This window comes from Bufo bufo, chromosome 6, assembly GCF_905171765.1.
Source record: "Bufo bufo chromosome 6, aBufBuf1.1, whole genome shotgun sequence".
Classification (NCBI taxonomy): Eukaryota; Metazoa; Chordata; class Amphibia; order Anura; family Bufonidae; genus Bufo; species Bufo bufo.
In genome coordinates this window covers 417,341,972-417,356,340 of record NC_053394.1, presented here as the reverse complement: position 1 = coordinate 417,356,340, position 14,369 = coordinate 417,341,972, and the positions used below count along the sequence as shown (strand labels likewise).

Sequence of the window (14,369 nt, the reverse complement as noted above, 5' to 3'; positions counted from 1 at the left end):
TGACCAGCATGTCATAAAGAAGAAGCCGGTGACCACCATGTTATAAGGCAGCCAGTGACCAGCATGTTGTAAGGATGAAGCAGTGACCAGCATGTCATAGAGAAGAAGCCAATGAATAGCATGTCATAAAGAAGAAGCCAATGACCAGCATGTCATAAAGAAGAAGCCAATGACCAGCATGTCATAAAGAAGAAGCCAGTGAACACCATGTCATAAAGAAGCCAGTGACCAGCATGTCATAAAGAAGAAGCCGGTGACCACCATGTCATAAAGAAGAAGCCGGTGACCACCATGTTATAAAGCAGCCAGTGACCAGCATGTTGTAAGGATGAAGCAGTGACCAGCATGTCATAGAGAAGAAGCCAATGAATAGCATGTCATAATGAAGAAGCTAGTGACCAGCATGGCATAGAGAAGAAGCTGGTGACCACCATGTCATAAAGAAGAAGCCAATGACCAGCATGTCATAAAGAAGAAGCCGGTGACCACCATGTTATAAGGCAGCCAGTGACCACCATGTCATAAAGAAGAAGCCAATCACCACCATGTCATAATGAAGAAGCCAGTGACCAGCACATCATAAAGAAGAAGCCAGTAACCAGCATGTCATAAAGAAGAAGCCAGTGACCAGCACATCATAAAGAAGAAGCCAGTAACCAGCATGTCATAAAGAAGCCAGTGACCAGCATGTCATAAAGAAGCCAATGACCAGCATGTCATAAAGAAGAAGCCGGTGACCACCATGTTATAAGGCAGCCAGTGACCACCATGTCATAAAGAAGAAGCCAATCACCACCATGTCATAATGAAGAAGCCAGTGAACAGCACATCATAAAGAAGAAGCCAGTAACCAGCATGTCATAAAGAAGAAGCCAGTGAACAGCACATCATAAAGAAGAAGCCAGTAACCAGCATGTCATAAAGAAGCCAGTGACCAGCATGTCATAAAGAAGAAGCCAGTGACCAGCACATCATAAAGAAGAAGCCAGTGACCAGCATGTCATAAAGAAGAAGCCAGTGACCAGCATGTCATAAAGAAGAAGCCGGTGACCAGCACATCATAAAGAAGAAGCCAGTGACCAGCACATCATAAAGAAGAAGCCAGTGACCACCATGTCATAAAGAAGAAGCCAGTGACCAGCATGTCATAAAGAAGAAGCCGGTGACCACCATGTCATAAAGAAGAAGCTGGTGACCACCATGTCATAAAGAAGAAGCCTATGACCACCATGTCATAAAGAAGAAGTCAGTGACCAGCATGTCATAAAGAAGAAGCCGGTGACCACCATGTCATAAAGAAGAAGCTGGTGACCACCATGTCATAAAGAAGAAGCCTATGACCACCATGTCATAAAGAAGAAGTCAGTGACCAGCATGTCATAAAGAAGAAGCCGGTGACCACCATGTCATAAAGAAGAAGCTGGTGACCACCATGTCATAAAGAAGAAGCCGGTGACCACCATGTCATAAAGAAGAAGCTGGTGACCACCATGTCATAAAGAAGAAGCCTATGACCACCATGTCATAAAGAAGAAGTCAGTGACCAGCATGTCATAAAGAAGAAGCCGGTGACCACCATGTCATAAAGAAGAAGCTGGTGACCACCATGTCATAAAGAAGAAGCCTATGACCACCATGTCATAAAGAAGAAGTCAGTGACCAGCATGTCCTAAAAAAGAGGCCAATGACCAATATTTTGTAAAATGGCCAGAATTTGATGACTGACCAGAAGGTCACAGAACATGTCATACTATACTTGATCAGCATATTAGAAGAATAATCATTTGTAATGCACTTTTTTCACTCAAGGGGCTCACAGAGCAGTCAGAAATTTTAGAGGCTAGAAGGAGAGCTGCGGAGCAGTGGCGCCATCTAGGTGCTCATTCCCCAACATGCATTAGGGTCTGGTTTTTGCAAACAAAATAACCCAAAGGAAACTTGAAGAAAGACAGGGAAAACATACAAACTCCATGCAGATGTTGTCCTTGGTCGCATTCCCACCTAGATCCCCATCGCTGCAGGACACCCGTGCTAACCACTGTGCCACCCTACAATAAGAGTGAAGAGACCATCAGCTTAATGATCCCAAAGACCAGATTACCATATGGCACAATTAATTGTGTAGACTTTCTCCCAGTAACGTCTTCCCATATCCGGCCCCTGGTCTCGGCCCGTGGCTGTGTCCAGTCATTCTGCAGAATTTCTACTCTTTATATGTCTTTTTTCTGATATTTTAGCAGATCTCTAAGGAGAGCCTTACAGAGAACAAATCATTTTCCCCGCTGTCATTGCCCTGCGTACACCTACACATTGCCCTTTCACAAAGTGGCACCAGCACATCAACATACCCAGCTTGTTGCTGGTGGGTCATCTCCAGGTCTGCCCTTTCTTTCATTCTCCACATCCAATCTCCCACTAAGGACTTGAACTGTCACCTGTGAAACATCCATAGAATATGTTCCTTTGTAGCTGCACAATCCCAGCAGTGAACGACATTCAGGCCTTGGTTTTAGCCTCGCCAGCTGATAACGCTGTTCAATCTGGCATCCTATTAACCCACTTGCTCCCAATGCAATCACAAAACTGTGGTGGTCTCTCTCACCTGACCCCATTTACGTCTCAAAGCGACAAGGTCTCTCTGCATCCCCTACTGAATACATCCTCCCTGCAATATCGTCTATATACGCGGCCAAAAGCACCCCTCCCTGCTCACCTTCCTCCTTAAAGGGGTTTTCAGGGATTTTCATATTGATTCCCTATTCTCAACCCCCTCGACTCCCAACACCCCGGCCGATCAGCTGTTTGAAAAGCCAAGGAGCTCTGTGAGAGCTTAGGCCTCTCCCTAGGCCAGTGACGTATTTTGTCATTTTTTTAATGACCGTTTTGCAATAGTTTTTAATGAGCATTAAAAATGGATGAATTTCATAGCCTTTTTTTTTTTATCCTAACCCCTGCAGTGCCCTCAGTATATATAATGTCCTCCATAGTGCCCCCTGGGCATCCAATGGCCCCTACAATGCCCCACAGTTTAAAGATTGGCCCCTATAGTGCCCCCAAGTATAAAGAATGGTCCATATAGTGCCCCCAGTATAAAGAATGGTCCCCATAGTGCCCCCAGTATAAAGAATGGTCCATATAGTTTCCCCAGTATAAAGAATGGTCCCCATAGTGCCCCCAGTATAAAGAATGGTCTATATAGTGCCCCCAGTTTAAAGATTGGCCCCTATAGTGCCCCCAAGTATAAAGAATGGTCCATATAGTTCCCCCAGTATAAAGAATGGTCCATATAGTGCCCCCAGTATAAAGAATGGTCCATATAGTGCCCCCAGTATAAATAATGGTCCATATAGTGCCCCCAGTATAAAGAATGGTCCATATAGTGTCCCCAGTATAAAGAATGGTCCCCATAGTGCCCCCCAGTATAAAGAATGGTCCATATAGTGCCCCCAGTATAAATAATGGTCCATATAGTGCCCCCAGTATAAAGAATGGTCCATATAGTGTCCCCAGTATAAACAATGGTCCCCATAGTGCCCCCCCAGTATAAGTAATGGCCCCCCAGTGCCCTCAATATATATATAATGTACCCCAATTATGCCCTCAATAATTATAGTGCTGATAAATCAAAACCTATTAGACTTCATTAATGACATGGAGGTTGGGCCCCAAGAATAATTTCCTCTGGTGGGCCCAAGAAACTCCAGTCCAACCCTGGCAGGAGTACGTTAGATAATATATTGGGACTATGACATAAAAAAAAGGAACAATGAGCATTTACACAATAGCAAAACGGAATTCATAAAACACCACCAAATAAACTAGGAAAGGTTAGAAATGAATGATATATATATATATAGGGATTTGAGGCCGAATCTGCGACTTTTCCCTGCTCACACCACTTTTCCGAGGTGGAGGTGAGCCAGCCGCCCATCTCATTTATCCTTTTCTACGCCTGTTTTTGGCATAGTAAATGACTTAAATATACACCAGCAAGGGAGCTGGCGCAGATTAAAGCAAGTTACACGGCCAGTGCCACTACATAACTTAGACGCATCAAGCGCCAGCGCAGGGTTATTAAAGTCTAAAATGCCGCTCCTAATAAATGACCCCAAAAGAATATATATTGTGACATCACTCCAATGGCTTTTAATCTTTTCTTTCTTTCTTCCTTTTTTTTTTTTTTTACCCAGAATACATTTCATTACGTAAGGGTGAAGTCCACTCATCTTGTGATGAGTTCCATTTCCCCCAGAGTCTTGTGGGCACATGAAGGCCCGGAGACACATCACTTTTTTCATTAGCTTTAGAGATGTTTTTTCCGAGCTAAGAAAACACAAAATTGCCATGTGTCAGTGACGTCTGTTTTTCAGCTTTTATCTCGCTGATTTATTTTTATTTTATTAGAAACTTTTCGTATATTTTGTGTCTACTTTGTAGTTACTTTTTATATGTATCAGAAGAGAAAAATAATCAACCAAACCGAACCCATATTAAGTTGGTTGAAAGAACATATTTATGGAATTTCTACTCCTTAGAAGTCACTGCGGGGTACGGCAATTTCATAGCGGCAGTAGCCGGTAATCATACAGGAACAGTTTTAGAGTAAATGGACATAAATCAGACAGGGCAAATGTAGACCAAATACATGTCTTAAATATATATATATATATATATACCATATTTATAACATATATACAGTATATATATTTTATCCTTCTTTTTTTTGTCTAAAGTAACCTATCTCTGACGGAAATGGCTCAAACTGGTGCAAAATGTGCATAACAGATTTTTTACAGGATCCGTTTTTTTTCTGTTCTTGTGATGTAAACTCTCCCTAAGGGCTCATGCACACGACCGTATGTATTTTGCGGTCCGCAAAAAAACGGATCCACAAAAAATACGGATGATGTCCGTGTGCATTCCATATTTTGCGGAACGGAAGAGCTGGCCCCTAATAGACCAGTCCTATCCTAGTCCGTAATGCGGACATACGGAAACGGAATGCACACGGAGTAACTTCTGTTTTTTTTGCGGACCCATTGAAGTGAATGGTTCCGCATACGGTCCGCAAAAAAAAACCAGAACGGACATGGAAAGAAAATACGTTCGTGTCTGCATGAGCCCTATGTATTTCAGTAGGTATCGTTTTCTGGGCACCGGCCAAATGCAGATGTGTCCATCAGACAGCCAGAGAACGCGTCCCACTGCTTCACAGTCCACTGTCGACCTTCCCGGAGCCATAACTAGGGATGAGCGAACCTGAACTGCAAAGTTTGGGTTTGTACCGAACTTTGAAGTCCGGGTTGGGGTTCGGTGTTCGGGTGATTTTATTATTTTCCATTATAACATGGTTATATCGGAAAATAATAGCATTCTTAATACAGAATGCAAAACAATATGGCCATTTAGGGGTTAAAAAAACAACAACAACTCACCTCATCCACTCGATCACGCTGCAGCAGCTTCTTCCATCTTTACTAAACAGGACCAGGGTTGTGCGCAATGATGTCACTGCGCTCTCCCACAAGGTGAAGTCATCACGCACATCGCAGGTCTTTTGGCAGGTCCTGTTCAGTGAATATAGAAGAAGCTGCTGCAGTGCGATCAAGTGGATGAGGTGAGTTGCTTTTTTAACCCCTAAAGGGCCATATTGTTTTGCATTGTGTCTTAAGAAAGCTATTATAACCATGTTATGTCGGAAAATAATAAAGTGAAATTCGGGTCCCCATTGATTTCAGTGGAGTTCGAGGTCAAGTTCTGGTCGTTCACATTGTTTGTTCAAGTTATGCTTTCCAACGGCACATTTAATATTCTATACAATGGTAGAGGGAATCGGGAAAAAAATTCCATATGGTAATGAATTGAAAAAAAAAAGCAATTCTGCTACAGTTTTATGGGTTTCTTTTTTACGGCGTTCCCTGCGTGGTAAAACTGACATATTTCCTTCATTCTCTGGGTCAGTAGCATTACAGTAATATCACATTTATATAACTTTTCTTGTTTCAATACCTTAAAAAAGATAAAACATTTGCAAAAAATTATGTTTCTTTCATCGCCATAGTCTGACCCCCATAACTTTTTTATAGTTGTCTACGGAGCTGTGTGAGGACTCATTTTTTGCATGGTGATCAGTGGTATTTATTGATACAATTTAGATGACTTTTTGATCAATTTTTATTCAATTTTTTTTGGGGGGGGGAGGTAATTTAGATTTTTTTTTTCTCTTATGGCGTTCACTGTACTGGATATATATTTTTGTATTTGAATTTGATTTTTTTATTGATTTATTTTTTATGTGGGGAAAGAGAATTATTAAGATTTTGAATATTTTTGTATTTTTAAAAACTTTTTTCACAATTTTTATGCTCCCTTAGGAACTAGCGATCATCTGATTGCTTCTCCCATAGACTGCAATCATTTAGTATTGCAGTCTATGGGAGATTCACTGTGTTCCTATGGAGCCATGACACACTGGAACCTCGCCTTGGTAAAGCTAATAGCCTCTAGCAGGCTCGAAGTTACCACAGGGAATGAACGGCTCCCTCAATCTCAGCATCCGGGAGCCATTCAGGCCCTGGGAGTGCAGCGCTCCTGGGGAAAGCCACCTCAGATGCCATGGTTGCAAATGACCATGATATCCAAGGGGTTATCCAAATCGGCATTATTGCCCATTGCAGACATTAGTTCCGCGTTCCCGCAGGCACACGGCGGCTACAGCCCTAGCTCAGCTTCTAAGCTGGTGCCATGTTTTAGGACTTGGCATTGGACGTACATGTACGCCCAATATCATGAACAGGTTAATATTACAGCATATAAATACATCTTATACAATTGTCATTTCCAGTTTTCTGTGGCAACAGTTAGGGGAAGGCGCTTTCTGTTCCACCATGGCCATGACCAACAAAGAGATGGGTCATGAGAGACTTGATGTCAATCCCATTGAACACCTTTGGAATAAACTGAAATGCCAATTATGGGACGGACAGATGTGAGTCCTCCAGTGGTTGATGGACCTCACAAATGTTCTTTACGGCTGAATGGACATAAAATCCCACAGGCACAATCCAGAATCTTCCTCGAAGGGTGGAGGCTGTTCTAGCTCCAAAACTGCCCCAACGTCATACTAATGCCAATGGTTTTGGAATAGGATGTCCAACAAGCACATATGGATTTGATCAGATGCCCACATGCTTTAAGCACAGATACATATGTACTTCCTATCCAGATATGCAGTATCTACCACCATACACAGCCACATAGTTCTTCCATACAGTGCCCACTTAACACAACCATTTACTTCCCAAACAGAACCACGGTACGCCATTATCATTATCGGAGGTTCGCGTTCAGCAAAACCAACTCCCATGATGTTAAGAAGTATGCCATTTCTGGCGGATATATCCAGGGAATGTCTAAAACTTAAAGTGAGTTTTTTCAAGACACAGGGCCACTTTTGTATAAGGGCAGCCCCTGGTATTGCAGCTCCACCCCACAAACAAAAGCAACACCGTTTCCTTAAAAATAAAAAGAGAATTTAGATAACCTACTGGAAAAATTGGGGGCGCTGTTGCATTGTTGCATTTATTGCCAAGTGGTGAAGTCACAGACTTAACGGGGTATTCCGGGTTGCACTGCAATCCCATGCGGTGGCCACTTCCGGGATCACGTGCCGTATATTGGGCACATGATCCTAGCCTAGTGTTAGAACCCGCAGCGTATTCATGAGTCTGAATCCCTCGCCACAGGGTAGGAACACGTGCCCAATGTACACACATGATCCCAGAAGTGGCCACGGCCCCCTGGATAACCCCTTTAAATTCAGATGGGAGCCGGATAACTAGAAGGATCTGTCTGAAATAAAGTATAGGTAAGTGCCAACCTGCCAGATCTATTGGGCTCTATTTACCAAGCTACAGAGGTGACGTCACGTCGACAACACGTGCAGCCAATCACTGGCCTCAGCGTTGCACCTGACAAGGCCAGTGATTGGCTGCAGAGGTCACACGTTGTTCATGTGACTTCACTGCTGCAGCTGGAAAATTGTGCCTGGAAGGGAGAATTGAACTGGAAGAGTGGGATCTGGGAGGTAGGTACTTACCTGTTCTTTACTTCAGGCGGTTTCCTCCTGAAACTGGACAACGCCTTTAAGTGGACACTGCAATCATATCCGAGGTAAGCAAATTCGAGAAATGGACAATTTTACAAAAATGCTGACTTGTGCGTAACATCATGAAAATGCATAAACTTACAGGCCACCTGGACCTCGGTCTGTCTCTGTAGTAACGCCCCCATCCGATTCCTGACAATGCAGCGGTAATGCCCAGCGTGCGTCCTGTCTAGCGAGGTGATCATGTATCTAAAAGGAAAACAAAAAACACCGCCAAGTTTAGTGCACTTTACTGACATCACATTTTATGTTACCTTTCTCCTTGCACGTTCTGTTTTTGAGTACCGTTATTTAAAGGGAGAAAAAAGTGAAACTTTTTAAAGGGATCAGTGATAAAGAAAAAATATGGCTGCCTTCTTCAAAAAACGGCACCACAGGTTGTATGTGGTATCACAGCTCAGCCCAATTCACTCCAATACCAGGCACAGTGTGTGGACATTTTTGGAATAAAACAGCCAAAAAAGGTCAGAATGGCTTAAAGTCAATACTGTAGTGACAATTCCTGAGTTTTCCACCATTCTCTGCTTGCCGGTCCATTTCTGTGTTGACAGGAACCAGGAGACCAGTGACGGACCAGGGAATTTTGCTTTTAATTTTGATATTTTTTTTAAATATTTTTACCTATTTTTTACCGCCCAGACAACAGTTTTAATCCTATAATGGTAACGGCTACAGCTCTAATATACTTGTGTTTTAATTGCTCACCATTTTTAATGTTTTTTTTCGAGGCTGGAAATGGCCCCCCATACGCAAGGAGCAGCGCGGGGAGCCAGGTAAGTAGAATCAGTGTGAGGAGCCCGGGCTTATGGGGGGCTATTTCCAGCCTCAGATAGCCCCTTTAAGATCTTTGAGATCTCGTTTTCAGTGAATGGAAACACTTTAGGGGAGATTTATCCAAGCTGGCTTTGTTGCCCATAGTAGCAATCAGATTCCATCTTTCATTACAAAAATGTACACTTTTTGAGTTTCCCCATTCTGGGGTACTGCATCGGCAACTAAACCACCAGCGAATAATAGAAGACTATGGAGAGGGGGGTCACTTATTTCAAGAGAGACAACCATAAATTAGTAACACTAACCTAAAAGGGTACTCCACACGACCGTATGAATGGGTCTGCATCCGCTCTACAATTTTGCGGAACAGGTGCGGACCCATTAATTTTTAATGAGGCTGCAAAAGATGCGGACAGCACTGAAATGTGAACAGACACATTTAAAATGCGTGGAAAATGCAGACAGCACACGTCCATGAAAAACGGAAGTCTAGACGAGTCGGTCTTATAACAGACGGCATCAGCAGCAACATCCACCCTGATTCTTATCCTGAATTGTTTTTACCTAATCCCACACGTTCCACCACCTGCCCATAACGTAGTAAGTGGCATCCAGTTCCATAGTCTGCCGTCACATTGTATTCTGCATGAAAGCGCAATTAATGGCTGACAGATAACACCGCCTGACGACCAGGTAAAAGCTATTTGTACCCAGAAGCCAATTAACTCCTTGGCTCTCAAAGAGAACCGGAGAACAGCAGGGTTATATAACTGCGGGGGGTTTCGCCAACCTAACACATGATATTTTTGTATATTTGTGTAAGATAAATCACCCGGAAAATTCCTAATTCAGGCAAATAATATCCTTTCAATGAGCGGAAAATGCTTATCACCTGCTCCAGGCTTATCATAGGCTTACTGTGGAATCTGAAGGGACAAAGATGGCCCAGTTGTCTATTCCTGCACGAGCACACTATTGTCCACATTAGAAATTACCGTAAAAAGATGTTTCGGAAAGAAAGGGACCAAAGCTTTTTCAGGAAAAGACCTGTAGTACATTAGCATGACCTTGAATCGCATCTAATGGAGGCAGTAGGACCTCATCACCATGAGATAAAGCCAGAGGCTTTACCCAACAAGTCTCACAGCTGAACTTGCCTAAATTTGGGGTGTATCCAAATGTGGTGGCCCTTTGAAAATGTAGGTCAGTCCTCAAATGTTTTGCTCATCAATGCGATATCTACTTCAGGGCTCCTTACCATTTTGGTAATTTAAGTAGATGCCGATAACCTTCTGAAGTTTGGAACCGCCTTTCATCCAAGAGTTAATAGCTAGAAGTCTTAAAGAAACGCTTTTAGGTCCATCGTCTAGTGCAGGGCCTGAGGTCTATACTTGGCCATCTCTGCTCCTACATTAGAAAATGAATGGAGTGGCAGGGCGCATGCTCAACCTGACAGTCCTTTAGGACAGGACCCCTGTTTTCGAGATTCTCTTGGACTCCCATTGATCAGTTAGATACCCTAATTAGCAGATGGGGATAACTTATAGTAGCTGGTATACCCTTTCAATAAAAACTGTAATGTCTAAGGTAAGAAGTACAATCAGTTCTGACAATGGAAATCTGCCCCATTGGTTAGAACGTCTCATAGATGTTCGAAAATATCCTGTCCTTTTTATATCAATAGAGTGGGGCTACAATACCATACAAACCCCATGGAGAGTTGTGGCCATGTTTTCCTAATATTGGACACTCCCTTTAAAGGGGTTGTCCAAGATTTTAATACTGCTGGGCTAGCCAATCCTCAGGTCATCAACAGATGATCAGTTGGTGTCTGACTACTGTCACCCCCACCGATCAGCTGTTTGAAGAGGTTGCTCCGGTGCCACTTCCTAGACCAGTGATGTCACATTCATTGGTCACGTTCAAATTGAATAGGTCTGAGCTTCAATACCAAGCACAGCCACTATATAATGTATGGCAATGTGCTTGGTAAGCTATGCAGAGGCTGCAGTGATCACCGGAGCACCTCAACCTCTTCAATTTGCCGACTGGTGAGGGTGCCGGGAGTCAACATTTTGGACAACGCTTTAAGCTTCTAATTCTACTTCTGTCTCTCATCTCTGTAGAGGTTCTGGATTTTGGAAGCTGAATCCTTAAGGGCCTTATAAGTCGGCGAAGCTTTTTCACGACGAGTGAGAAGTTCACAAAGAATGACAATTCTAATAATATTCTGGATTTTGTTGGAATAGGCAACGCTCTGGCGCACGCTTCTACCAGATGGGCCTGTAGCCTAGATTAAGTGTCCTTTAGAACAACATTTTTCTACTTTCCCCCCATGGCATTCTTGCCTCCTGCAAAACAAAGCATCGAAACGTACTAAAGTGATCATTTGACCGTCCCCCCCACGAGGCTCTGCTTCTCAAGCAACACAAAAATGCCTGTTTCTGGCACTGGCCCTAATTGTATCGGGAGCCATCTGTTTTTTTTTCCCTTTTCTGCAGCAAGTGTGTGTGTGTGTTTGGGGGGTTGGGGGGGGGGGTCTCATACTGGCAAGGATGGCAGGATTGAGTGGTTCCAGCACCCGGCTGCCCACACAGAAGTCTCACTTGTCATTTTTCACAGCTGCGTTTCGCAGGAGGCTGCTGGAGCGCAGTCGGCTGGCGCACGACATATCCGTTGTCCCTGAATCCAGAGACGGGAGGAGGCAGCCGTTCTAATCTGCTCCTGCTTGGGAATGGGAAAACTTTATTTCCTTTCTGAAGAGGAGCATCTTTTTATGGCGAGCCTTAGGGCGGCTCCAGGGGTCTGAGTGAGATCTACTTTTTGAGAAGTCGCTCGCACGAGGGGGTCGATGTTACAGTAGCTCTGCCACTGTGTTCCAGCAATAATTGGCGACTTTTTATTTGCCGCACTTAAGAAAGCTCCGTGCACGCAACATTATGTCGCTGGGGAGAGACAAAGCACTGACGTATCGAAATGTACAATTAAAAATAATGAGGGGAAGAGACTAATTACTGTGCTATAAATCTCCAGGACTGTTCGGGAGCCTTGATCATTAGTTAAGGCTTATAATCTAACAAACAATTTCTTATCTCAACGAGACAGTTTCGGCTTGGCAGAAATTCGGCTCCTCCTGTACACAAGAACTTGCTGCTGTCCAGTCCCACGCCCATCACTGCCAGGACTCGCTTCATTCAAAGTTTTCCTTTACCACAACATCAGGGTGCATTCACATGATCGTATCCGTTTTGCGGTCTACAAATTGCAGATCCGCAAAACACGGATACCTGGGGTGTGCGTTCCGCATTTTGCATATCAGCACGTCCTGGCCCTTTGCTTAGAAATGCAGATTCTTGTCCGCAAAATGGACAAGAATAGGACATGTTCTATTTTTGTGCGGGATCGTGGAACGAACATCCGGATGTGTGCTGTCAGCATCTTTTGTGGCCCCATTGAAATCAATAGGTCCGCATCTGATCCACAAAAAATGCGGATCAGATACAGACCGAAAATACGGTCATGTGAATGGCCCTTTAATGTGCCATGGGGACCTGATGTCACTGACCTAGTCACATAAATGGACAAGTTATTGCTCCCAACAAGATCAACACATTATTCCCTTGAAATACTCTGTGCTGCTGTGGACACATCACCTTATCGTATCTGTGACCTCACCCTTTTTCCCCACTTCCTACCCGTATATCGCATGCAATTCTGTCCTCACTAATATAATCATATAAGTGGACAGGCCACTGCCTCCTAGAAGTTCAGGGCAGGACGGGGGAACAGAAGTAGGCGTGGGTCAGCAATACCACAGTGCAGCACAAACTACTGCCTCAGCAGAACCAGAGACCACAGTGCAGCACAGAATACTGCCTCAGCAGAACCAGATACCACAGTGCAGCACAGAATACTGCCTCAGCAGAACCAGATACCACAGTGCAGCACAGAATACTGCCTCAGCAGAACCAGATACCACAGTGCAGCACAGAATACTGCCCCAGCAGAACCAGATACCGCAGTGCAGCACAGAATACTGCCCCAGCAGAACCAGATACCACAGTGCAGCACAGAATACTGCCCCAGCAGAACCAGATACCGCAGTGCAGCACAGAATACTGCCCCAGCAGAACCAGATACCGCAGTGCAGCACAGAATACCGCCCCAGCAGAACCAGATACCACAGTGCAGCACAGAATACTGCCCCAGCAGAACCAGATACCACAGTGCAGCACAGAATACTGCCCCAGCAGAACCAGATACCACAGTGCAGCACAGAATACTGCCCCAGCAGAACCAAATACCACAGTGCAGCACAGAATACTGTCTCATCAGAACCAGATACCACAGTGCAGCACAGAATACCGCCCCAGCAGAACCAGATACCACAGTGCAGCACAGAATACTGCCCCAGCAGAACCAGATACCACAGTGCAGCACAGAATACTGCCCCAGCAGAACCAGATACCACAGTGCAGCACAGAATACTGCCCCAGCAGAACCAGATACCACAGTGCAGCACAGAATACCGCCCCAGCAGAACCAGATACCACAGTGCTGCACAGAATACCGCCCCAGCAGAACCAGATACCGCAGTGCAGCACAGAATACTGCCCCAGCAGAACCAGACTATGTACCTGGCTGGCGGCCAAGAGGAGGGCTTGGGCGAAACTCTGGACATCGGCCCAGCGGGAAATTTCCCAGCAGGCAAATTGAACAGAATTAAACTAGAGAATTAAACATGACCACCCTGAATATCCACAACAGCATGTAGACAAAGAGTGGTCACCGCTGGGGGGCTGGGCCTGTTTCTAGGCACCAGCTAAATGTCATCGAGGTGCTATCTTCTATCCAAGGGTGCCCTTCCAATTAATTACAATGATGGGAATGTAGGTTACTTCTCGATTTGTGCTGGAGATGGCCTTTATATTGTAACTTAGAGGATGAAGAACATCAAGACGCCATCCTGCAGGTTGTTTACTGACAGTAATGATCATATTGCAGGCACATAACACACGGCGCACGGTTGGGTCCTTCCTCCTGCGTAAGCGTCGCAGCAAGGATGTCCCGGTTAATTATTAGCAAGAGACTTGATCTCGCCAAACCTGCGCAGTCCTCCTTATCTGCCTGCCGGGGATACGGAGCCCACAGCGTGCCTATGTTATTGGCCTGGGGAGATAACTGGGATTACAGGCAGGAGCTATAAGCCTATTAAACCTCACTAATAAACAGGCGAGGCTGAAACCCAAAAGGGAGAGTAGTGCCGAGGATAAACTCAGATTACTTGCTGAACTTGCACTATCCGCACGCTGACCTATTTTGCTCAATTCCCTGAGTTACGGATGAAAAGTTTTCTGGTAACTTGGCTGCGAGCTGACATGTAGAACATTGCAAGGGGCTTTAAATAGTTAATTTACCAGCCCCCCTT

The 14,369-nt window shown here is 44.5% G+C and overlaps 1 protein-coding gene across 2 annotated transcripts in view; it reads right to left on the bottom strand.

The window, feature by feature from the left end:
• The window catches only part of SDK2 (sidekick cell adhesion molecule 2), a 592,086-nt gene that overhangs the window by 149,824 nt on the left and 427,893 nt on the right, over positions 1 to 14,369 (bottom strand). For both annotated transcript variants that reach the window (XM_040435816.1, XM_040435817.1), the window contains exon 3: positions 8,250 to 8,356. In XM_040435816.1, coding sequence (XP_040291750.1) covers positions 8,250 to 8,356 — 107 coding nt within the window. The remainder of the gene's footprint in view (positions 1 to 8,249; positions 8,357 to 14,369) is intronic.